We start from the raw sequence: 23999 nt of genomic DNA on the forward strand, positions 1-23999 counted from the left end.
GCTATATACAGTGGTGAGATGTCTCAAATCATGTCTGCTCTGCATGGGGCAGAAGCCCACAATGGCGTCTTGTGGGCTCTGACCCCCCTTTTAAGCCTGGGCATCCAAACGCCCCTCCTCCTTGCTCTATGGGTCCTCCGTGGTCCCAAACCAGGCTCCTGAGGTGCCGGTCTACCTCCTTTCCAGCCCCTGCTGAAGCTAGCTCCTCCCCTGCTTCCCTGCTACCAGCCTGGAGCTGAGCCACCAGGACTCTGCAGAGCCCTGGACCCGTCTTAACCCTTCCTGTTCCTGATTTAAACTCCCAGACTTGCTGCTTCTCTCCCATCTGATGGAAGTAAGCAGATTGGGCTGCTCTCTGCAAGCCCTCTCTCTTACACCTGCCATTTTAGTTGTGTTGCGAAGTGGAAATTATTACAGAACAAAAATGCCAACACAGTTCTTTTATACCTGTTAATATTCTTCAACTCTAACCCTTATGGTTGTGTTGTATTTCCTCTTCATCTGTGTTTCTTCAAATGACAAACAAGCTCTTATGTAAGCAGAAACTTATAGATGATAACTTATAGATGAGACTATGATCACTACTCACAGATTTTAGAAAAAAAGTTGCCCCATAGCTGTTGAAAATTTGGAAGTTGTAGAAAAGGGTTCTGGCTATAACCATTGCTTTCTGTTTGCCTTTATCTCTGCTAACAGCAGCTGTTACTTTTATGCTTAATTAATTATGCATTTTTTAAAAAGAGCAACAGACAGGGATAGAGAAGGGCAAGCTGGAGCGCACTTTTTCTCTACTGCAAAAATGGTCAAAATATAAGCTGACATTTTATTTTTCATGATTCAGAAGAGCTTCTGTAGAAATGAAATGTCACCCCTAATTTCAATGCCTTCTAGGCCACATCCCCAGAAGAACTCTTCTAGAATAGGACTGGCCTGGAACTTGGCTTGTTGGGTACCGTATTCATTCGTTTCTGGGAGCTTTATGTCTAAAGGAGGGCTGGGGAACTTGTGGGCCTCCAAAATTTGGACTCTCAAGTTCCATCAGCTCCAGCCAGCATGGCCAGTGGTCTGGAGTGATGAGAGACTTGTAGTTTGGCACCTTCTGGGAGATCAAAGTTTACCTCCCCCAATCTAAACCAAGATACTTGGTAGTTGGTTGTGATTATATATGACTTTTTAAATTTTTATTGAGGGTTTTCTTGGTTTACAAAGGTAATACAGTGTCTCATAATTATTCCATTGTTACACATCAATCTTGCTTGTTGAGACATTAGGAAGAAGAGGGGGGAAAGAAGGGGGCGGGATGGGGGTGGGTGGGGTGTCTATGTTTCTGTTTTCCTTGATATATGTAGGGGTTCAGTGTCAGCGTTGTTTATGCGGGTTCTCTGTTGTTCACTTGTGTTCCTTCGTTGGTGAGAGAGGTCGGGGGTTGGCGTAGGGTGTGATTATTCATTTGTGGATGGCTGTGGTGGTCTTTGGTTTCTTGTGTGAGTGGGGGTGGGTGGGTGCTTTTGATTAGTTTAACCATATTGATTTTTATGCTGACGGTGGGTTTTTGTCATTGTCTTGTTGGGCTGTGTAAGTGATGAAGGGGAACCATATTGGGGTGAAGGTGTCTTCTTCTTTCTGTCCCCGTGTCATTTTCGGCTTACCTTATATATGACTTTTGATACAGGATATTAAGTGCACTTGTGAGCTTTTCTCTCATTTTCCCTCCGTTACATTTTATTGTTTCAATATTTTTTAACATATACAACCAAAGCGCAAAATAAATAAAAAAATCATCTTTTCTCTTTATTTTTGGCGACTTCCCACCCCATTTTCCATAGTTGTTGTTTCTCCCCTCCTGCTGCACCCTGTCTTCTTATCTATCAAATCACAATCATGATACCTTATAATCTAATCTCTTCTGTTGGTCATAGCTCAAATGTTGCTCGTGAGTTCATCATACTTCTTAAGGAATCAACAACAACAAAAAAGGAATCCATTATCCCATAAGGAATGGAAGCATTGAAGTCTTGCGAGCTTTTCTCACGCTGCTTGTGAGTGGTGTGTGGAGGTTGTTAATGCAGGACAGAAAATTGAAAGGGTGGCTTAAGAATCCTAGGCAATCTAAATACTATATTTGCCTTTTGGATGAAGGAAAAACAAAAAAAGGGGGGATATTGTTTGGTTTTCACATGGAAACTAAAATGTACTCTTGGACTAATTAAGCTGAGGTCAACTGCATGTGGAATATAGTAGTGTGTGGAAAGGGGTATTGGGCCTTTGCTACGGTACTGGTTAGAGAGAAATGGTAGTTAACTGTTTCTGCCTGCTTGTTTGCCTTCTGTCTGGGCAATGAAAATATGCCATAGGGCACGGTTGCCAACATGGTGCCCTCCATGCTGAAGTCCCTTCAGTCCCAGCCAGCGGAGCTAATGATCAGGGGATGATGGGAATTGTAGCCCAACCACACGGACTACCTGTCACAGAGAGCTGGTCATGGAAGGAGAAGCCAAGGTCTCTCACACTCATCTGTGCTTTCTTTCTGGAGAGCATGATCACGACCTTGTTGGATTGGATCCAACAAGTCCCTTCCTCCACACCACATGGCACAGTGAGAGAGGCTAGGCAGACACCTGCTTTTTATTGTTATCTCCCCACAAAAGCGTGTGGGGAGAGGGCAGGTGAGTGATCAGAGACCACCTCTTGCTCAACCAGGAGATGAAATGCTGGGTGATGCTGTGGAGCAGGCATGGCCAAACTTGGCCCTCCAGAAGTTTTGGGACTACAACTCCCATCTAGCTAACAGGACCAGTGGTCAGGGATGATGGGAATTGTAGTCCCCAAACATCTGGAGGGCAAAGATTGGCCATGCCTGCGTGTGGAGGCAGCCACCATGCCCTCTTGTTCATCTGTTCTCTCTGGGTGGCACAGCAGGTTCACCCAGGTGAGCTTCCACTGCTGGAGACCCCTCAAAGGGGGAATCCAGGAGGGAGGGAGGGAGGGAGGATGAGGTGACTGCTCCTTCCATGACCCATGACCAACCCTCTTATGTTACACCACCCAGAGCAAGGGCAGGGAGCCATTTTCAGTGCAAGGGGCCCACTCCCATCCGCACTGCTCAAGTTCAAGGACACATTAAGGACACATTCTAGCCCTAGCTTGACAAAATACTCGTGGGATAAAGCAGCATTAGCGTGGGATGTGACCCAGGAACTCCATTCCTTTTGTTCCATCCCGCTTGCTGCTGCATCTTCTCTGCCCCACAATGGAAAGGCGGGAAGTTGACCGGGCGGCTGCCTTTCCCCTTTGCACGAGCCTGGAGGCGAGCGGGTTGCTCCGGAGCCCTCAGCCGCCCTCGCAGCGTGGCGAGGCGGGATCTCTCTCTTCCCCCTCCAGTAGCGCCCAAGGACCCCGGGGAGAGCGACTGGCTCGCTCGCTCCTCCCCCCTCGGGCTCCGGCGCCGCCTCTGGTCCTGCCCTCCGGCGGCGGCAGCGCCTGCCTCCCAACTAGCCTCCTTTCCTTACGGCCAGTTTATTCCCGAGGCGAGCCGTGCATGCTGTCCTCGGCGTCCCGCCGTGTGGCGAAGAGCGCGGCGCTCGGAGGATGCAGCCGCCCGCTGCTCCGGTTTCCATGACTGACCCTTTGGCCATGCTGGACCCCACAGGTAAGTCCTGCAGGCGGAGGGCGAGCAGAGCCGGAGAAGCAGCGAGGGAGAAGCAGGTTGGCTTATCTCCCGCCTTCCTTCTGTACCCGGCACAGTTTTACACCATGGGGAAACTGATATCTATATCTGTCGTTTTTGCTTCCAGTAGTTTCAGAGGGAGGCTTGCATGCCCATGGATAAGTGAGAAGGGAATATAAGATTTTATTTCCCGCTCCACAGTCTGGGAGAGAAGGAGACTGCACCCCCAACCCTCCTTCGGAAATATTGGCACGTCGTGAGGATCCTCTGGAGCCCAGCTCACTCGTGTTCTGCCTGCTATGAACTTCTAGAATGGGGGTGTCTCCCCCCCCCCTGAGTTGGGCACAGGGCAGATTTCACACGACCAAGAAGACACGAGTTCTTAAGAACTTGCGCGTTGAACTCTGGAGGGAGAAACCAACGGAGCCAAAAGGCCAGGAAATTATGCCAAACCTTCTCCCACTTTGGAGAGACTAACAAGTGTTTGCAAAAAAACCCCCCAAAAACACAGCCCACCGGAGCTTCTAAGAGCTCTTCATGCTCTTAGGAAGGGCGATTCATTCTGCACAGCGAAGGCTCCCTACTGCCTTTCATGTCTTTGAGCTCATTCCTCCTAGGCACGTCTACTGCAGCCCAACGTGGGAAGCTGACTTAAAGCGAGTTAGACCTTGAGTCCACCTGGCTTAGTATTGTTAGCGTTGACTGGCAGTGGCCCTCCAGGATTTCAGAAAGGGAAGCGGGGCATTCCCATGCTTGCCTGGAAATGCCAGTGAATGATTTTGGGGACCTTCATCACGCAAAGCAGATTTTGTATCATCTGATCTACAACCCTTTCCTCAAAGACACTTTCAAGTAGGCTGAACTAGTATGTCTTGTTCTCCTCCAACCCCAATATCATAGGCTATAGATATATACAGTGCTATTTTTCTAGAAGAAGAGGTGCCAGAGCTCACCACGAACTTCCTTGTTCTCTCAGAGATAATAGATAGACAGACATTTCAGAGGTTCTTTTGATACTCCTTTAACCAATTTATTGCTTTGGGGGCGGGGCGGGACTGGGAGGCGATCTGAGTTTCTCTGTAAGGATCTGTTGTCTGCCTCCCCCTCCTGACTAAGGCGCAATAAAGCTGCTGTTAACTTTTTCCCGCCCCCTGAGAGGACTGCCGTGTACATAAATCTATTCATATATATATATGAATAGATAGATAAATAAATAAAAACAAGGCCACGGAATCATGCTGCATGCTTTCATCTGAACTATCCATCTTAAATGTTGCAGGTTATCGGTTTCTGGTTGAAAATTAGTAGTAATAAAATATATATAATTACATTCGAAATCTTGTGTAGACATGGTGCTTGTTTTACTGCCTATCATCGTATGTCTTTAAACAGCAACTGGGGCAAGCGGCTTATTACCGAAGAGTCCCATGCTATGATTCTCAGTGATTGAGGTTGCCCCTTGATGAAAGAAAGAAAGAGAGAAAGAAAGAGAGAAAGAAAGAAAGAACTTCCATACAGCAAAGAGATGACATCCCACAGGCATTAATTGCCATGCAGATTCATACATGTGAATTTCACTCCAGGAATACATACTGTTGACCAAAGCCATGTGCAATTTTTGCTGTGTTAACGTACACACAGGTGTTTCTTAAAGGAATTTTGTCACGCTTCAGGTAGCCCTCAGATACTGATTGGCGTTGGATAAAATGAAGAGTGGCAATATGATTCATGGTTTCTCTCATAATTTTTCCACATGTTCAAAAAGCCTGGAGTTTGGGAGAGCATTTCTCTGTCTAGATACAGATACACACATCTCTGAACTACAAAGGAACTATGAGCCACTTGCTTCTCTTTCTCTCCTCAGAAGCCGCCCAGGGGTACTCTTTGACCCTTGGAGCACTGGGCATGCCAAGTACAAAGTACTGGTGCGTCCTCCCTTCCCCACTCCTTTGGGAACAATTCATATACAGAAAAACCACATTATGTTGAAGCCTGACCATCTATGAAGACTTACGCATTTTCCGGCATTGAAATCATGGTATGAAGGGTTATGAAGAGCAAAAAAATAAGAGTGGCTTTGAAAATGTGAAGAATGCATTTCGTTCACCACTGAGTATAGAGGGAAATACAGTGGTACCTCGGTTTAAGTACACAATTGGTTCCGGAAGTCCGTACTTAACCTGAAGCCTACTTAACCTGAAGTGAACTTTCCCATTGAAAGTAATGGAAAGTGGTTTAATCCATTCCAGACGGGTCCGAGGAGTACTTAAACTGAAAGTACTCAAACTGAGGTATGACTGTATTAGTCCTTTCTGGGCAGCTTCTCCCATCTCTTTGGAAAAGAAATTTAGGGAGCCTAATTGGATTTAAAGAAAAGGTCAGGGAAGCCCTGTGTGGAATTTAACTTTTGCAGTAAAGTTTCTAATAATATGCACACTTACCTAGGAATCTTAAAACAAGAAGAAGCACCCATTCCAATGAAGGAAAGCAATTAATTGGAATCGTCCCTCTGATGGCAACCAACATGTGTGAGCACATCTTGTATTTTAGTTTTAGCCGTGTCTTAAAGAACACTGTTCTGACTTAAAATTGTAGTGTGTTGAATTCTCCTACCTTTGGGAAACACTATTCCATACATTGTTTTATGTGGAATAGCTATTGTATCCTGATTCTGTCCTCATTGTTTCAAATATAAGACTAGAACTGTGATAAATAGATACGTTGACAACATTTATATCCCTTGGTTTTGCCACTCGTTAATCATCCTGATTGTGTGGGCAAACGGAAGCTAAAGGATGTTTAGATAGATGTAACTGCACATTGTTTACTGGGGGGATGGAGGTTCAAAATGCCACTTTTCAGATCTTTCCAAATATATTTTTTGTACACAATTTGCAGAATGGACAAAAATCTGGCAAGGGAGCTTACAGTATGCATGAGACTAAAATAGTGGGAGGCAAGCAACTTGTTCTGGATTTGTTCTGGATCCTATTGTTGATTGTTATTGATTGCCATGCATTTTTTTTAAAGCCCAATTACAACTCCCTTTAAGTATTTTTAAGTCTCATTGATTTCAGTGAGAGAATTATGTACTTGGAGCTTCTTAATTGGAATTCCAATTAAGGCATACATCATGATCCAAAGGGACCACTGGATCATGATGTATGCCTTTTTATTTTTGCCCTTTTCCTGCTAATCCACTTGAATGGTAATGTTGCATATTTACTAGTTCATTTGTGTGGTGCTGCTGGTGGCTGTATAGTTAACTCAATTACTGCATGCATAGAGGAGTCCTAGCTTATCATCTTGTTCAATAGCAAACTGGAAAACATGATATGATGTGCTTCTGAGAACCTTAAGGGAAGAGACTGTTTGGAATGTAAAGGTTCTCTTTTAGAATCCTTCAGTAGAAGTCTGTTTCAGGCTATGATATTTACAATCAACTTCCATTTTACCAGCAGAATTTTCTTGCAGTTTGCCTTTATTTGGAAGATATGTGCTAGTGATTTCAGCCAGATTTCCTTCAAAGGAATCATGCTTAGGCTGGGACACAATTGTTTTTTGGAACAAGGAAGAAAGAGTTTAAAATAAGAACAGGGTGGTAGAATTGTTGCCGTGCAGCCGTTTAGAGTTATGGCCTACTATTTCAAATATATTAGTTTCCTATCTTTCCAACCTCTTTTTACGCTGGTCTCTCAATTCTTTTGACAAAAGCAATGGCAGCATCCAATGATGTCCTTCTGCTCATGCAACAGAGATCAGCTTGTGCAATGGGACTTCCATGTTCTCTTTCTCCTTCCTCCAGCTCTCCCATGTGCCCAAAAGTCTGCTCTGGAAGGTTCGCTGGTGCCATAGAATAGATCGATAGATAGATCTTAACCTTTTGGTAAAAATAAATAGTTGGTGTTCTTCTTCAGGCCCATTTGTTAAAGTCTTTAGAACTGTTTGTTTAGACCATGCAAAGTGGGGCATGCACAAATGTTGCATTGTGGATTTCTCCTATTCAGGACCTAAGCCAGCCATGTCTAATTCCAGGAACTCAATTCAATGCCCTTTCCAACCAGGTCCCTTCCCTCAACAGACATTATTATCTGGCTACTGAGCATTAGACTGATTAGCTTTCCTCCCTAAATAATTGTACTTCTGCAAACTTGTTCCTTTGAGCATGCTGATATATCCTTCATAATTTTCAGTGGTCCTGATTTAGCTACAAACCTGTTAGCACTCACCAAGTTCTTACACTGATGTATAAAGTGTTGGGTCTCTTCTGTTTGCAAAAGGTTTTTTTAAATAGATGCAAGGTTATTTTTATATAAAAAAACCCCTCTGTCTTTTCTGATTACCACAGTTGTGGCAGCTGGATTTATGTTTCCATTTTAGCTATTCCAGATTACCTATTTGATAGAATATTTTTTACTTAGCTTTTTCCTGCTTTTGTCTCCCTTAACTTGTATTCTCATAAAGTAATATATATGTCACATAAATATATATGTCACATAAAAGTCAGATCCAATACTTTATTGCTTCCATAACTTTTAAAAATTAAAACCAGTACAATGTAAAATATCTGTACTGTATACTGATTTTTGTCTGAATAGTGTTAGGTAAGCAATTCTTGCCATCATGACACACTATAAAATATATATATATAAAAGAAATATTTCCTGTTAATTTTGTTGCTGTCTTGCCCACTTGTCTTTGGGTGGTATATTTAAAAACAATACTGCTCAGAGAGATTTTCATTAAAACTTTGAAATAAAGACACATGAGGATTCTGTTACCTTAACCGGTCATTAAATTATTTATTGGAGAAGTAATTGATACCAAAGCAATGGAGTCAACATTAATACTGTATTACTATAGCTAAATTATTGAGAACATAAAATCAGGGTTTCTCTCCCCTCTTCTCTTAAATTCAACGAGCTAAGGATCTGCATATATAATATACACAACCAGGTTACCATGTAAATTCATAATAGCCTGGTCTTGGGGTTTGCAGTAGCACCTATTTATTACGGTAGTTTCTCTGTGTGCTGGACAAATCAAACATTTTTTTTTTCAGAGGAAGCAATTGTGAAAAGCATATTGTGGACTATACACATTAAGCCATGTAGTATGAGGATGCAATGTATAATGCACCATTCTTTAAATTTTCCTGTAAAACCTGCCCCCCCCCCATGGACAAATATAATTCTTTAAATGTTGTTGTTGCTACCAAATGTTTGGATACTGAATGTTATGGTACTGATAATATTCTCTGTGTGTACGTATTCTTTCTTATAAAAGCTGGTTCACCGTGTTACCAGTGATTAAATGTTTAGAACATTTTTTGTCACATCATGCAATTTAGAAAAGTGTAAAGTCTTACGCTCAAGTGGAATAATCCTTACTTATCTAAGTAATACCCACTTTCTGTAACTCACTGTGCAAGGCGTTTGTATATACTAGGAAGTTCAGTCCTCTGCATGCTTACTCAAATGTGAGTTTCACTGAATCTTACCTTCCAAGTCCCGGACTGCAGAATCTGGGACCGGCAGCCGTGTGACACCGGAAGTTGCGTCAACACAACTTCCGGTGTCGCTTTGCCCTTCTATGGGCACCAAAAATGGCCGCCGCCGGCTTTGAAAGTCGCTTGTACGCATGTCAGGAAGTCCGTCGACGCAACTTCCGGTGTCGCTCCGCCCATCTATGGGCACTAAAAATGGCCGCCGCTGACACCAATCGTGTCTATGCACTTCCGGACATGTGTAGATGCGACTTTTGAAGCCGGCGGCCATTTTTGGTGCCCATAGAAGGGCAAATCGGAAAGAAAAAAAATGGCCGCCGGCAGGAGAAAATAATGGAGAAAAACGGGAGACGAAGTGATACGGGGGACCACCGGGAAAAGGTAAGTAAAAACGGGGGGGTTTCCCGGGGAAAACGGGATACTTCGCAGCTATGACTGAATTCACTGGGGCTTAGTCTAAAGTGAATGATACAGTGGTACCTCGGTTTACAAACACAATTGGTCTGTACTTAACATGAAGCGAACTTTCCCATTGAAAGTAATGGAAAGTGGATTAATCCGTTCCAGGCGGGTCCACGGAGTACTTAAACTGAAAATACTCAAACCAAGGTGTATTTAAACCGAGGTATGACTGTATAGGATTGCAGCCATTGTTGTTCAGATATCACAATGCCCTAGACAACATTGTAGGCTTGGTTTTGAACCCTTTACATCTGTTGGTATGAAGGAACTCCTCATTTTCAAGAGGTAGAAATGCGACAAAAAACAAGACAGCTATACAATTAAAAACCATATACTGTAGCACCTATCACAGAATACTACAGGCATCTAGCACAGCATACAACAGACGGGGGGACAGGACATTAAGTAGTTGGCCAAGACCCTCAGCAATTTTAATGTGGTCCATGGGGAACCTCTGTACTAAATAATTTCCCAAGGTAATAAATGACATGAGAAAATCCACTTTTTGTTGAATGACTACTTTAGCTATTCAGTTTCCTACCTCTTGGCTGGGCTATGAAACGGGCCAGGTAGTCAGCTATACCTGCTGAAATTTTCCACTTCTTCACAACCATTTGCACGAGCCCTGTCCCCCTTTCCATCTAGAAACCATAATCAGGCAAGGGGTGGGTGTTCTCTAATAGGATAATCCTATGCAATTTAAACAACTCTTGTTGTGTTCAGTGGGGTTTACTCACCGCAGGTAAGTGCGAATGGGATTGCAGCCCTAATCTCCTCCCTTCCCATGGATACATCAAATTAATATTTGAGGTGTGGTCAAACACTCCTGAGACAAGAAACTTGTATCACAGCACAACAGTTAAGATGGGACAGAACTGTTTACTGAAAGAAACTGCACAAAGAGAAAGGAGAACGATCCCAAAATGTTTATTGCATAACATGCAAACTGAACCATGATGAACGCACTATGTTGGCCAGAGTGTCATCATCTGAATTGTAATAAACTAATCAATGCTCACATTTATACCCCAGATGGGTGGGGTATAAATAAATTATCATTATTATTATTATTAAATCAGTAGTTGCGGAGGCAATTTTTTTTGCCTTATAAATTTGTGATATGGCGACTTTCAGTGTGCTATCCAAGTGCTACTATTACCTTGTCAACCAAAGTAGCCAAGCAACATTTATAAGTTCACTGTAATGGGTCAAGAACTCATTTTTTGTAAGGTTTTCTTGATTTATAATAGAGCTGAAAGTGCCTTACAAATGTTGCAAGTAGTAACTTTAAGTAGCAAATTATGAACATTACGCCCTGTGGAACACCCTCCCATCAGTGGTAAGAGAGATAAACAACTACCTGACATTTAGAAAATACCTAAAGGCAGCCTTGTTTAGGGAAGTTTTTAATCTGTGATATTTGATGTATTTTAATGTTTGTTGGAAGCCGCCCAGAGTGGCAGGGGAAGCCCAGCCAGATGGGCGGGGTATAAATAATAAACTATATTATTATTATTATTATTATTATTATTATTATTATTATTATTATTATTATTCCGATGATAGGCAAGTTTGTGAATTCTGGGTGGCTGGCTACTCTTTAAGGTGAGTGGGTAGTAATGCTTCTATCCTATCTTTGCAGAAGAAAATGCACAAATCTTTTTTTAAAAAAGCAAACTGCTTCAAGTTGGTGATAACATGGGCTCTAGCCTGCAGGAACTCACTACAACTATCTTTCTCTGGACATGCTGAAAACATGCAGAACAATTGTTTTACAGTAGAATCCATCCTATTGAGTTTTGTGGGGTTTATTGGAGGGGATTGCAGTTTGAATGTCCTTGCTCTTTGTACATGCAGGATGTTGGAGATGATTTCAAGGCAACTTTGCCACAGAACGTTAACTTCTGTCATTTCAGATGCCTGAGTGAGTTTTGAAATCCAGCGTCCCACTTTTGTACCTTTCACTCACATTTAGTCATGGGTTTGTAGATGCTTAGATCTCTGCTGATGTAAATCCAGCGGATGTTTTCTTTAAAAAAAATCTCTTCAGTAAATCCAATAGAACTTATACTAAAACTTATTTCTTAGAGCTTACATACGTACGTTTTTTTCTAAGTAGGCAGTGTACAGGGACTCGTGCATTATAATATACTGTAAGAAGCCTGGGTGTAAAATACTGTAATACTGGACTTAACCAAATATGAATGTAGTGGTTTCTAGAAGCACATTGAACCTGGAGAGATGGCAGGAGGAGGAAGAGACTCATCCTGTTTTCTGGTGTGTTTCTTCTTTCCCTGGCACACTCTTCTCTTGTGTGTGAAGGATTACAAATTCAAAGCACTATCCTGGACCTTTAAAATGCCTGACACTTGGAGTTATGCTTGAGTTCTGCTGGTCCTTTGAACAGTAATGTCATTCCTTTTTAATAGCATCATTCATTGAAAACCCTGTGCTAGAGAAGGAGACAGGGGGGAGAGAGAGAGAGAAGATGAGATACCAAAGAGACCTTTTTTCAGATTACTCTTGAATCATGGCTGCTCTTGTGTGCAGTTTGTCTTTCTAGAGAGAGCCTAACTAAATGTTCCATGCAGATGCAGGCAATAAAATCCTAATGGTCGATTCAAAGAGAGAAAAAGAGGAGAGAAAGCGAAGATAATTTGTAGAGGGGGTAAGCAGCTGGGAAGACAAAAAGTGCTTTAGCCTAGTCCTTTCCTGTGCCTTCTGATTCTCTTCTCTTCTTCAGATCACTCTCCCCAGCTGCTCCCCCTCCAGGGCCGGCTCTAGGTAGACCCCCGGTGGCGCGAGGGCAGGGGCGCCGGCACAAACTCCGCCCCTCAGCACCAGGGCGCGCGACCTGCTCGAGACTGCCCTGCCCCCCCTCCCCAGTTACAAATGCATGGATGGATTGGTGGAAGTGAGATCATCAGGATTACTAGTGGTGCCCTTGTGTGATAGCAGCGTCAGGCTGGGACTGAGCCAGCCTGGGATCTGTTGGATCCTGAAGGTGGGTTTGGAGCCTGCTCCAGACTGGTGCAGCAATTTGTCTCACTCCCCTTATACCCACTTCCCACAAAAGCATGCACAAATAAATCTTAATAAAAGTTTAAGCACAGAATTAAAAAAAACCAGAGTTTTAATTACCTTTAAACTGTGCAAAATATTACTAAAAATCATCATGAACTAATCAGGAGCATACCAAACATAGACATCAATACAGACCAGCCATAAAAAGATAACAGCCACTTAAAGATGGAGGGATGTAACCACCCTAAGCTCATGAAGAATTGAGAAGGCCCTATTTCAATATATATTTTTCATAACAGATTAACAGTGTCTGTGTGTACATGCTTTGGTGGAACTCTGAACATTGTCTACTTGAAAAGCTCTGTCCAAGAGTTTTTCGTCCAGCGCACTGAGGTCCAGCGCTGAGGACCTTCTGGCGGTCCCCTCGCTGCGAGAAGTGAGGAACCAGGCAGAGGGCCTTATCGGTAGTGGCGCCTGCCCTGTGGAACGCCCTCCCAGCAGATGTCAAGGCAATAAGCAACTGTTTTACTTTTAAAGGACAACTGATGGCGGCCCTGTTTAGGGAAGTTTTTAATGTTTGATGCTGTATTGTTTTTAATAATCAGTTGGAAGGCGCCCAGAGTGGCTGGGGAAACCCAGCCAGATGGGTGGGGTATAAATAATAAATTATTATTATTATTATTATTATTATTATTATTATTATTATTGGTTCTTTGGTTTTTCTGCTTAAGAGGGTTGGTGGGTAGACAGAACCTAAACCATGTGATTCAAGAGAACTTTGTGCATTATCCCCTCCTTGGCTAATATCATCTTCAGAAGGGTAATTTAAGCTGGGAAACAATGAAAGGGGACAGTTCTGAGGCCCCCAACAAAACAGCTCTTCACCAGACTCTGATCATGGCTCTCTGGCACATTTTGTTTGACCCTGGAGTGTTGGGCTTGGCTATTGGGCTCTGAGCTCAAAACCATGCTCACCTACAGGCTCAGCCCACCCATATTGCAGGCTGAAGTGGTCGTCTCAGTTGGCAGATCTGGACTCTTCCTCCGCGGGCATGCCACACTGCCACAGGCATGCCATGCTCCTGCCACTACTTTAGATGCCCGTGAAGTAGATGCATGCCTGCAGGAGGCAGGAGTGTGGTGGGGGGCAGGGCATTTTGCCTCAATCAGCGAAATACCCTTGGCCAGCCCTGCTCACCTATAAAACCAGGGCTGGCCCTACCATTAGGAAGAGTGAAACAGCTGCTTCACGTGGCAGATGCTGGGATGTGGGAAGTGGCAGTAAGGTGTTGGACGGCACATCTTTCTTTGCCTTGCGGACTGCTCTGCATTCTAAGCTGGCTGTTCTCAGGTACACTGGAGAAAGCTGTCCTCCCACCCATGTTGAAATAAGATTCAGTCATCAATCCAGTTATCTTCTGCACACAGAATCATAAAATTGTTGAGTTGGAAGGGACCCCAATGGTCATCTGGCTTAGCCCCCTGCAATGCAGAAATCTCAGCTAAAGCATCCATGACAGATGGCCATCCAACCTCTGCTTAAAAACCTCCAAGGAAGGAGAGTCCACAACCCCCTGGGGAAGCCCATTCTACTGTCCAACAGCTCTTACTGTCATAAAGTTTTTCCTGATGATTAATTAGAATCTCCTTTCTTGTAACTTGAAGCCCTTGGTTCGGGTCCTACCTTCAAGAGCAGGAGAAAACAAGCTTGCTCCATCTTCCATTTGAAAGCCCTTGAGATATTTAAAGAAAACTATCATGTCTCCTCTCCGTCTCCTCTTTTCCAGGCTAAACATACCTAACTCCTTCAACCGTTCCTCATAAGGCTTGGTTTCCAGAAACACTTGATCATCTTGGTAGCCCTCCTCTGCACACGTTCCACCTTGTCAACATCCTTCCTAAATTGTGGTGCCCAGAATTGGAGACAGTATTCCAGGAGTGGTCTGGCAAAGGCAGAATAGAGTGGAACTATTTCCCCCCCTTGATCTTGACACTATACTTCAGTTGATTCATGGAATGGGGGAGGGGTTGCCACCTAGCCTTTTGAATCAGGCAGCAAAATGACTTGAGCTGTTCCTGTACGAAACTCACTGGAAAGCCTTAGGCAAGCTGCTGTTTCTCAGCCTATGTGACAGGGTTGGTTATAAGGTTACCGTAATTCACCATTTTTAGTTCCATTTTTGGTTTTAGGATACAGGTGTAGCACATGGCTGCTGCCTTGGGATTTGTGCATATATACTGTGGTGCTTATAATAACATTTTTTTCCCTCGCTCCACAGGGCACTTTGCAAAAAGAAAGAAAACTTCCCTATGGTTCACAATCGCCCTCTTGATAGTGTCTGTTTTCATACTGACCATAGGCCTTGCAGCTACCACCAGAACAGAAAACGTAACTGTGGGTGGTTATTATCCAGGAATAATCGTAAGTAGGAATTATATTTTAGGGTTTCAAGTATTTACAATGCTGTGTGCCGTGCAATGAATTAACCTTTGTGCATAATTATCTGTCCAACAAAGCCTTTTTTGTGGAATTTGACAGCTCAAGCAATGTTAACCTGATTGTGTGTGTACGTATGATTTGCGTGTGTATGTGTGAAAGCGAAGACAAGCAAGCTAGCACATCCTGAGTAGATTAGAGCAAGATACTGGTAGATGGATGCAAGTATTGTTAGGGATATTAATAACCCATCTATCTTCAGTTCTGAATTTCCGTCATGAGTAATATTTCATGGAGAGAGCTGCCTAAATGTCCATTGTTTCCTACTGTGTTTCGCATACATAGATGCATGTTGCACAGACTTGGGGAATACAGAACAAGCTCAGATTGACATATATGTGTTGGAAAATAAGGTCTCATTTGCAGCAGCACGTAAAACGTTAAAATCCAAAATGCGAGGTAGAAATAACCATATTTGTGAGAAATTTTAACCAAGAAGTAAATTCTGTACTCCTGCTTCGTTTTCTGCAGTTTCTAGAATTTTAGGTATTTTATTTAATTAGTAAACGTTTCTTTCTTCCTATATAGTTTATATATTAATAGCTGCAGTTGCCATAAGCCTTGAACCTGTACATACAGCTCAGTTGCTTGGAGCAACTCTAAAACAAGATAGAATCCCAGGCTAATTGTGATCTCCAATGTTATTTTAAATGTTGTTTGTATTTTTAATCCTGTAATGTGCAATCTTTAACCACATTTAAGCTGCTGGACCGGGTTTACACATAGTGATAGCATGGTTTAATAAATGATTGTTAAACAAACCATGGTTTAACATGGTGTGCAAACCAGGACACTATCCTTTATACACAGCTAAATTGACCTGTTGTTTCTTTGTTCTTTCCCACAGCTTGGTTTTGGGTCCTTCCTAGGGATTATCGGTATCCATCTTGTAGAGAACCGGAAGCAAATGGTAAGCACATAATATATTTAAATGTTGTTTTAAAAAATCTATAAAATTAAAAATGTAACTGCAGACTTCAGACATTTCATTCTCCATGTATTCTTCAACAGTCAAGTAGTCAGTTGACATGTTGTGCTTCAACTCTCTCCTCTCCTGCTTTTCAACTTTTTAAAAAACTATTTTAAAAGAAAGTTTATCTTACATAGCCATCAAGGTCCAATTTACCCCTATTGAAATGAATACAAAAGTGAAACAGCCTAAGCTAACGGGTCCACTGTATCTTCAGAAACTTCTTAAAAGTAGGGTGCAGAAAATAACTTAGCATTTTCCATGAATAATCATAAAATCCACTTCTGGAACATTAGGGTAGATTTTTTCTGTGTTTGTGTGTTTTTAATGCAGTCCATTGCCGCCCCCTCCAAGGGCAAATAATAGAAATAAATAAGGAAGAAAGAAAGAAGGAAAGAAAGAAAGAAAGAAAGAAAGAAAGAAAGAAAGAAAGAAAGAAAGAAAGAAAGAAATAGAACTGCGGGGATTTATTTGTTGGACCCCAGGAGTAAATTTCTTCTCCAGTTTGGCTTTATTTTGATACAGGTTAGCATTATTATAGTGCAAACTTCAAGCACCAATTTCTTATTTGCAGTGTTCTATTATTATTAGGAAACTATTAGGCTAAATGGGTATATGAGACACCTTCAATTATTTACCATGAGACCAGCATTTTACCTAAGCATGTTTTGGTTTATGGTTTGCTTTTCCTTCTGTTGTTTTTCCTTCTACAACTGATACCCTAATGCAGATTTCTTAGTTGAGGGGTTGTCAGAACTTTGTTTGCCCTTAAGAAAACAAATACATATTCTGTACATGCTTTTTTTTTTGGTAAAATAATAATTAAAACTTAGCCATTGGAATCCGGTGTGTATCCCAGCAACTTTTATGTTAGACCAGGCACCCCCAAACTGCGGCCCTCCAGATGTTTTGGTCTACAACTCCCATGATCCCTAGCTAACAGGACCAGTGGTCAGGGATGATAGGAATTGTAGTCCAAAACATCTGGATGCCTGTGTTAAACTATTCTTTTGTCATGGGATACTAATGCATTTAAAACATTTAAACTGTTTATATTTTGAAATCAAATCATCCCCACCCCACCCCAGCTACATCTTCAAAGGGCTCAGCTGGACTCCGGCAGCAGATTGCTACTCTAAAAACAAGTGGTTTGGGCAGGGTTAAAAAGCTTACCAAATTCACAACGTTACCTTCTCCAAACAATGAGGGTTAAATGGTTAAATCCTGCAATGCTTTTGTTCTCTCTCTCTCTCTCTCTCTCTCTCTCTCTCTCTCTCTCTCTCTAAATCTATTGATATCCAGAAAAGGTTTAAATTAATCAGAACTGCTGCAAAAACCAAGTCATTGATTTTGTCAGCCTGCCTTCAGCCGTGCCTCACCTAATTATGCTTTTAAAAGCCTACTCTTCATACTGAGTTTGAGTAATATTTCAAATGATGGCCGAGTAAAAAAATTTTTTAAAGAGCATATCTGTGGAGAGTCATGAGCTCAGTATATGTACCTCTCAGAACTGTGGGAATGTATATAGAGGATGCTGCTGGCCTTAGTGCTCCCTCAGCTTCAACCACACGCAGCCCTTGTAGAGAGATTAGTAAATCATTGTGCCTGCCTGCTCACACAGTCTTTAAAAGGTTAGCTCTTGCACACAGAGAGCTACAAAGCCACCTTAGCAATGCATATACATGGCAAGCAATTTGCACACTCTTGCTTAAAATTCATACTGATGCTTTTCTGAGGTTTGTCCAGCTCAGGCCTCCTACACAATGTGTCACCTACCAAATATAAAAGCAGCCTGCTGGTTCCATATGTGGTGCTTGGCAATCCCCATCCTCTTCATTTGCAGTCCTAGGCTAGTGAAAACTGGAAGTTTTATTTACACTTGCTGGTGAGTAGACATAAATGGTGGGCCTTACTTCATGATTCATAGCAGGTGGGGAATCTCAGGCCCAGCAATCCTTAAGCTCTCTGCATCTGGCCCTCCTGCACACCTGCACCAAGGTGAGCAAGACCTGACAAGCTACTAGAGATCTTCCGTTGCTTTGGCAAATTCTGAACTGCTTTGAGTCTGAAGTAGCTACAGTTTCTTAAAGCAACAACTCAACAGCAAATCCATCTGCGTTATCCAACAGGGTTTGGGCATTGCGATGGGTGCTCATGACTAAGTAGTTAATCTAGCTGACCAGCCTCCCATTGTATACAGTAGTTGAATCAAAAGACAGCTATTTGTGGACTGGATTGCTATCTAGCTTTGTTACATCGTAATTGGTATTGGTTTTGTAATATTATTAATGTAATATTTATTTCCTGCCCTTCACCAGCAGGTCTCAGGGCAGGTTACAACAATGTAAAAATCAAAATTCAAAACATTCAAAGCAGATCACAATCACAAGAATAGGGTGGGCTCTGAAAACACACATCTCAGGTGCCGAAAGCCAGGGCAAAGTTATATACTTGTTCACGTCCTAGTAACTAGTCTTTGATAATATTTGTACTCCAGATTAGGCTGCTGCTGCTGCTGCTGCTGCTGCTGCTGCTGCTGCTGCTGCTGCTGCTGCTGCTCCTCCTCCTCCTCCTCCTCCTCCTCCTCTTCTTCTTCTTCTTCTTCTTCTTCTTCTTCTTCTTCTTCTTCTTCTTCTTCTTCTTCTTCTTCTTCTTCTTCTTCTTCTTCTCCTCCTCCTCCTCCTCCTCCTCCTCCTCCTCCTCCTCCTCCTCCTCCTCCTCCTTCTTCTTTTCTCCCCCATGTTTAGGGCAGGGGTAGCCAATGTGGTCCCTCCCCCCCATGTTGTTGGATTACAGCTCCCATCTTACATTTATAGCCCATTTTTCTTCTTTCACATTTCATAATTTTTTTTAATCAGACCTAGATCTGTTTAGCTTCAGCAAAGTGGTGGTAGCTTTATGTTCCTTCAAATCATATCCGTATCTGGCCACTGACCATGTAGGTTGGAGCTTATGGGAGCTGGAGTTCAACAGCATTTAGAGGGTACCTCATTGACTACCCTCAATTTATGGGATTATTCTTATTTTTTAAGGTCCCCAAACCTACAAATGGCCTCCCAACTCAACAACGCTACCATTCCCTGTTGCTCAGAGCATGCGAAAAAGATCAAGGCTACATTTGTGTGCCTTTTCTACGTGTTATAATAGATTGCCTCAACCCTTCAAAAATTGAGAACTTGATTTTTTTATATCCTCACCACTGAGTTAAAACATAGTAATGTAGCGATGGTCATTTGCCTGCCTGTGCAATTATACAGGGCACGTGCAGTTTTATTCCTGCAGATGTTAGATTTTTGTAGGAGGCACAGATGGCGAATCTCGCACTTTAAGCTACAAACCCAGTCCTTCATAAAATATTTTGATGGGTAATATGCTCCTCATAAAGTGCTGATACCGAACAATTTGAAGAACCAAAATATGGCCATGATTTATTGTTCTGATTCGGTGGTATCGACTAAGGAAGCAAGATTTTGAAAGCTGAACTATGTTGTTTCATGATGCTTCAGGTACTCTTTGGGCATTTTCACAAGTGTCTGTGAGAGCTAGAGACTGGCTGTGGTGGGCCCCCCCAAACCTCATAGCATGCAACAGTCCCCCCTTATACCAGAAGACAGGCCTTAGAACAGGCCTTAATCCCACCTCTTGGATCTAAGAAACCCAGCTGATCGTAACATAGGGGACAGGAGAAGACACTCCAACTCTTCTATAGAGCTGTTTCTAGAGCACAGGATGGTCGGAAAAAGAGGAGGAAGAGGCAGGTCAGGCAAGTGAAGGACCAGGTGCTTCCCCACCCTCTCTACACCAGTGTGGTGTAGTGGTTAAGAGCGGTAGACTCGTAATCTGGGGAACCGGGTTCGCGTCTCCGCTCCTCCACATGCAGCTGCCGGGTGACCTTGGGCTAGTCACACTTCTTTGAAGTCTCTCAGCCCCACCCACCTCACAGGGTGTCTGTTGTGGGGGAAGAGGGGAAAGGAGATTGTTAGCCGCTTTGAGACTCCTTCGGGTAGTGATAAAGTGGGATATCAAATCCAAACTACTCCTCCTCCTCCTCCTCCTCCTCCTCCTCCTCCTCCTCCTCCTCCTCCTCCTCCTCCTCCTCCTCTTCTTCTTCTTTCTTCTTTCTTCTTTCTTCTTTCTTCTTTCTTCTTTCTTCTTTCTTCTTCTTCTGCACTAGTGTCTCCCAGAATCAGGAGGAGACTGAAGAGGGATGAGCAGGAAAGATTTCACGCAGACGTAGTCTCCGACTGCGTGCACACAGCCCATCAGGGGGAGGTACAGAAACTGGTGGAGGGGGAGTGACCCCCCTGTTGCTGCAACTGCTCCAAAGAATGCAGACCTGGGAATAGTTGCCTAGATACTAAACTGGTGTTTGTGGCTATTCAGAGCCATAGCTTTGACAATGAAGAGTTAGCTATCGGCAATGCTTTGGATGGGGAACACCCTTCACGATATATATCAGCAAAATTAATTAATATTATTATTATTAACAACACATGAGATCTGATTAGGGCAGTTAAAGTCTTCTGCTCTCCAACTCCAAGTAGCTCAGCCTGCGTTTTTAATTCTCTTCGGCGGCATTTTCTGCTGAAATAGCAGTACTCTGAACTACAGCCATGATGACCTCTGACAATGGAACTGGCAGGCTGGAGTGGGATGTTGCACTCTACTGCTGCTGTTGTATAGTGAGGTCTTAAGATGACGCTATTAGTTAAAATAGACTGGCTGTTTTAAAAAGTGAATAAGCGCCCATTATGAAAGACTCCCATATTACGTCAATTGGAAAAATGCCTGCAATTGATAGCACCTTTGGGGGTTGGGACAGGGCTGCATTAACCCTTAAGCAAAATAATCACGTGCTTAGGGCTTCAAGGGAAGGGGGGGCACCACAGAAACTTTCCATTGCCAGATTTACCATGAACTGGCAACTGCACTTTTCAGTTTACAAAATCGGAAACAAAATCCGTCTATATTAATTAAAGCATGAAAGCACAAGATTCAGCTGTAAGTTAGTAATTAAATTGTTCACATCATGGAATAAAGTGGAAGTATACAAAAATAAGTATTGTTTTCCATCTTACTGTAGGTTTTCTTTCATTTTGAAAAATAAAAATTCATTTTATGGCTGTGTGTGTGTGTGTGTGTGTGTGTGTGTGTGTGTGTGTGTATCTATGGGAACCAAAAATCTTTTAAGTGCATAGGCCCTCTAAAGGTCTTAATTCAACCTCTAGTTTGGGGGCAAAAGGACCACCTCCTGGTCTATGTGTTAAGACAGGCAGGGGAACATGTTTTCTAACGACTTCGACATTCCCAATTGCTGGCTTTCAGAAAACAGACGCTCAGCTGCTGCAGCATAGTAGTGATGATGTGCCTCATCCTCTGGCTTTAAGGCCAGTTAGTGCCTAGCCCTACACCCCCTGAAGCAGTGGTGGACTTTGGGCCCTCAAATTTCAGCAGCACCCTGTGCGATGCTAAAATTCAGCCTCCTGCCTATTGTGCTCTGTTCTGCAGCATTGTTGTGACTGCATCGGTTGCCCAAAACCACCTCTGCTGTGAAGTTGCCTTTCTTATTAGTTGTCCTAACATGACTGCCCTTGAACCTTGAAGTTGCACCAAACGTTCAGGTTCAGGTTCAGGTTCCAAAGAACATTCACAAACCGGCGTTCAGGAGCCAAAACGTTCGACTCGCAAGGTGTTCAGGATCCAAGGTACGACTGTCTTTTAAAAGAGTAAACAATAGAATTTATCAGCTTTGTTTTTCCTTTTTAACTGCCAAAGGCCTGTGCAAGAGCAGCAGGCAATACCCCTGCCTTGAGACTCTGGAGAGTGTTTGCCAGTCAGAGTAAACATTGCTGAGGTAAACAGATAAGCCTTCTAACTTTTCTGGAAGAGCACCTTGGAGGAACATTGACAGACCTCTTTAGGAATGCTGTTCTAAAGTCTTTGAGCTTCAAATCAGAAGGGACTGCTCTTTCTGACAGCAGTTTACAGTACAATCCTAACCATGCTAGACAGTCAGTGTGATGCAGTGATTAGTGTGTTGGACTAGGTTCGAATCCCCACTCAGCCACGAAGCTTGCTGGGTAGCCTTCGGCCAGTCACGATCTCTCAGCTTAACTTACCTCGCAGGGTGAGTTGTGAGGATAAAATGGATAGAGACAAGAACCTCTTACACCACCTTGAGATCCTTTGAGGAATGGTGGGATAAATATAACAAATTAAGTGTTTACTCAGAAGTAAGTCCCATTGAATGCAATGGGGCTAACTCCAAAGTACGTTTGTAGTCTCTCAGAAGGGGAAGGCATTTGGCTGCTGTTGTCAAGGGTTAGGCCTCACCTCCACAATGTTATCATACCCTACCCATGAATCTTCTTCACCTGCCTAGAGTTCAAGTCATACATTACCATTAAGTCTGGGAAAGGATTGCTTATGTGATGAGGTTTATTTGAAGAGACCAGGTTAGTTTGGGGGGAATTTGTGACTCCTATCCAGATAATAATAATAATTTATACCCCGCCCATCTGGCTGGGTTTCCCTAGCCACTCTGGGTGGTTTCCAACAGAATATTAAAATACAATAATCTATTAAACATTAAAAGCTTCCCTAAACAGGACTGCCTTCAGATGTCTTCTAAAAGTCTGGTAGTTGTGTTTCTCTTTGACATCTGATGGGAGGGTATTCCACAGGGCGGGTGCCACTACTGAGAAGGCCCTCTGCCTGGTTCCCTGTACCTTGGCTTCTCGCAATGAGGGAACCTCATCTTTCTTTTGTGTACATTGTGAGACGAATACATGGCAGAATTCCCGAACAGGTTTCGTGTGCCATCTCCATCCATAACGCACAAAAATTGTGGCATTTGTTACTATGGCAACTAAATAGCAAAGTAGATTTAATATCCTGGCAAAGGGTATTCATTGATTGAAATTCATCACATTCTGCCTGAGCTGTTGGTTTTGAGGCACCTGTGACAGGGTGGTGAAACAGGATCAATAATCACCCTGTGGATACGATGTCATGTCTTCCATGCAGCAAACTCCCCATCCCCATCCACAACTGTGCTGAAATGTGGACTCCACCTCTGCAGTATTTTTTATATATATATAAAAAAGAAACACGAGTTCTTGCAAGGGTGCTCAGTCCTCGGTCATTAAGGCATCTTATCGCTGCAGTAAGCAGCAAGCCTCACAATTTATGCCCTGTCAACCTATTCTTTCCAAAGGTCGGTGCCTCAGTAATAGCGCTGCTGTAATTGAGACGACACTCGAGGACTGTCACACTAGAGGAGATATGATTATGTCATGGGTACTGAGTGTTCATTATTCATTCATGTCTATTCTAGCTGTCACACTTTCTACAATTACAATGGCTCTCTAATGAGAAAAGGGTTTTGTAGCTACCCAACTATAGAATCACTTCTTAGGGGGAAGGGGGAAAAAAGTTATTCATAAAGATCTCTTAATGAGTTTCTCTTTAAAGTCCTTGAAGCATCCTGTTGTTCACATGGTCAGCAGAATGGGTAAAGGATTGTTTCCTTTCCACCATTCAAAACAACACTAAAAGAGCAAAGTGCTATAGTTTATCATTACATATAGTCAGGTGGTGAAGGTGCCAAAACAGACAAATATTTAAGTGACACTGGGATGACCATACATTGGAAATAGTGAGGATGGGGGAATCAGTGTGCCTATTGCCTATGACTAAACAATTTTGATTTTACAAGCAAAGCAGAATCATTGATTGTTGTTTAGTCGATTAGTCGTGTCCGACTCTTCGTGGCCCCATGGACCAGAGCACGTCAGGTACTCCTGTCTTCCACTGTCTCCCACAGTTTGGTCAGACTCATGTTGGTGGCTTCTGTCGTCCCCTTCTCCTTGTG

General features: G+C 42.9%; 1 protein-coding gene across 2 annotated transcripts in view; it reads left to right on the plus strand.

The window, feature by feature from the left end:
• The window catches only part of TMEM255B (transmembrane protein 255B), a 52087-nt gene that overhangs the window by 12244 nt on the left and 15844 nt on the right, over positions 1-23999 (plus strand). The window contains exons 1-3 of one of the 2 annotated variants that reach the window (XM_035114879.2): positions 3533-3649; positions 14939-15081; positions 16004-16066. In XM_035114879.2, coding sequence (XP_034970770.1) covers positions 3589-3649; positions 14939-15081; positions 16004-16066 — 267 coding nt within the window. In that variant the 5' untranslated portion in view covers positions 3533-3588. Of the gene's footprint in view, positions 1-3532; positions 3650-14938; positions 15082-16003; positions 16067-23999 lie in introns of those variants that run through there. The other variant, XM_035114880.2, reaches the window with a different exon arrangement.

This window comes from Zootoca vivipara, chromosome 4, assembly GCF_963506605.1.
Source record: "Zootoca vivipara chromosome 4, rZooViv1.1, whole genome shotgun sequence".
Classification (NCBI taxonomy): Eukaryota; Metazoa; Chordata; class Lepidosauria; order Squamata; family Lacertidae; genus Zootoca; species Zootoca vivipara.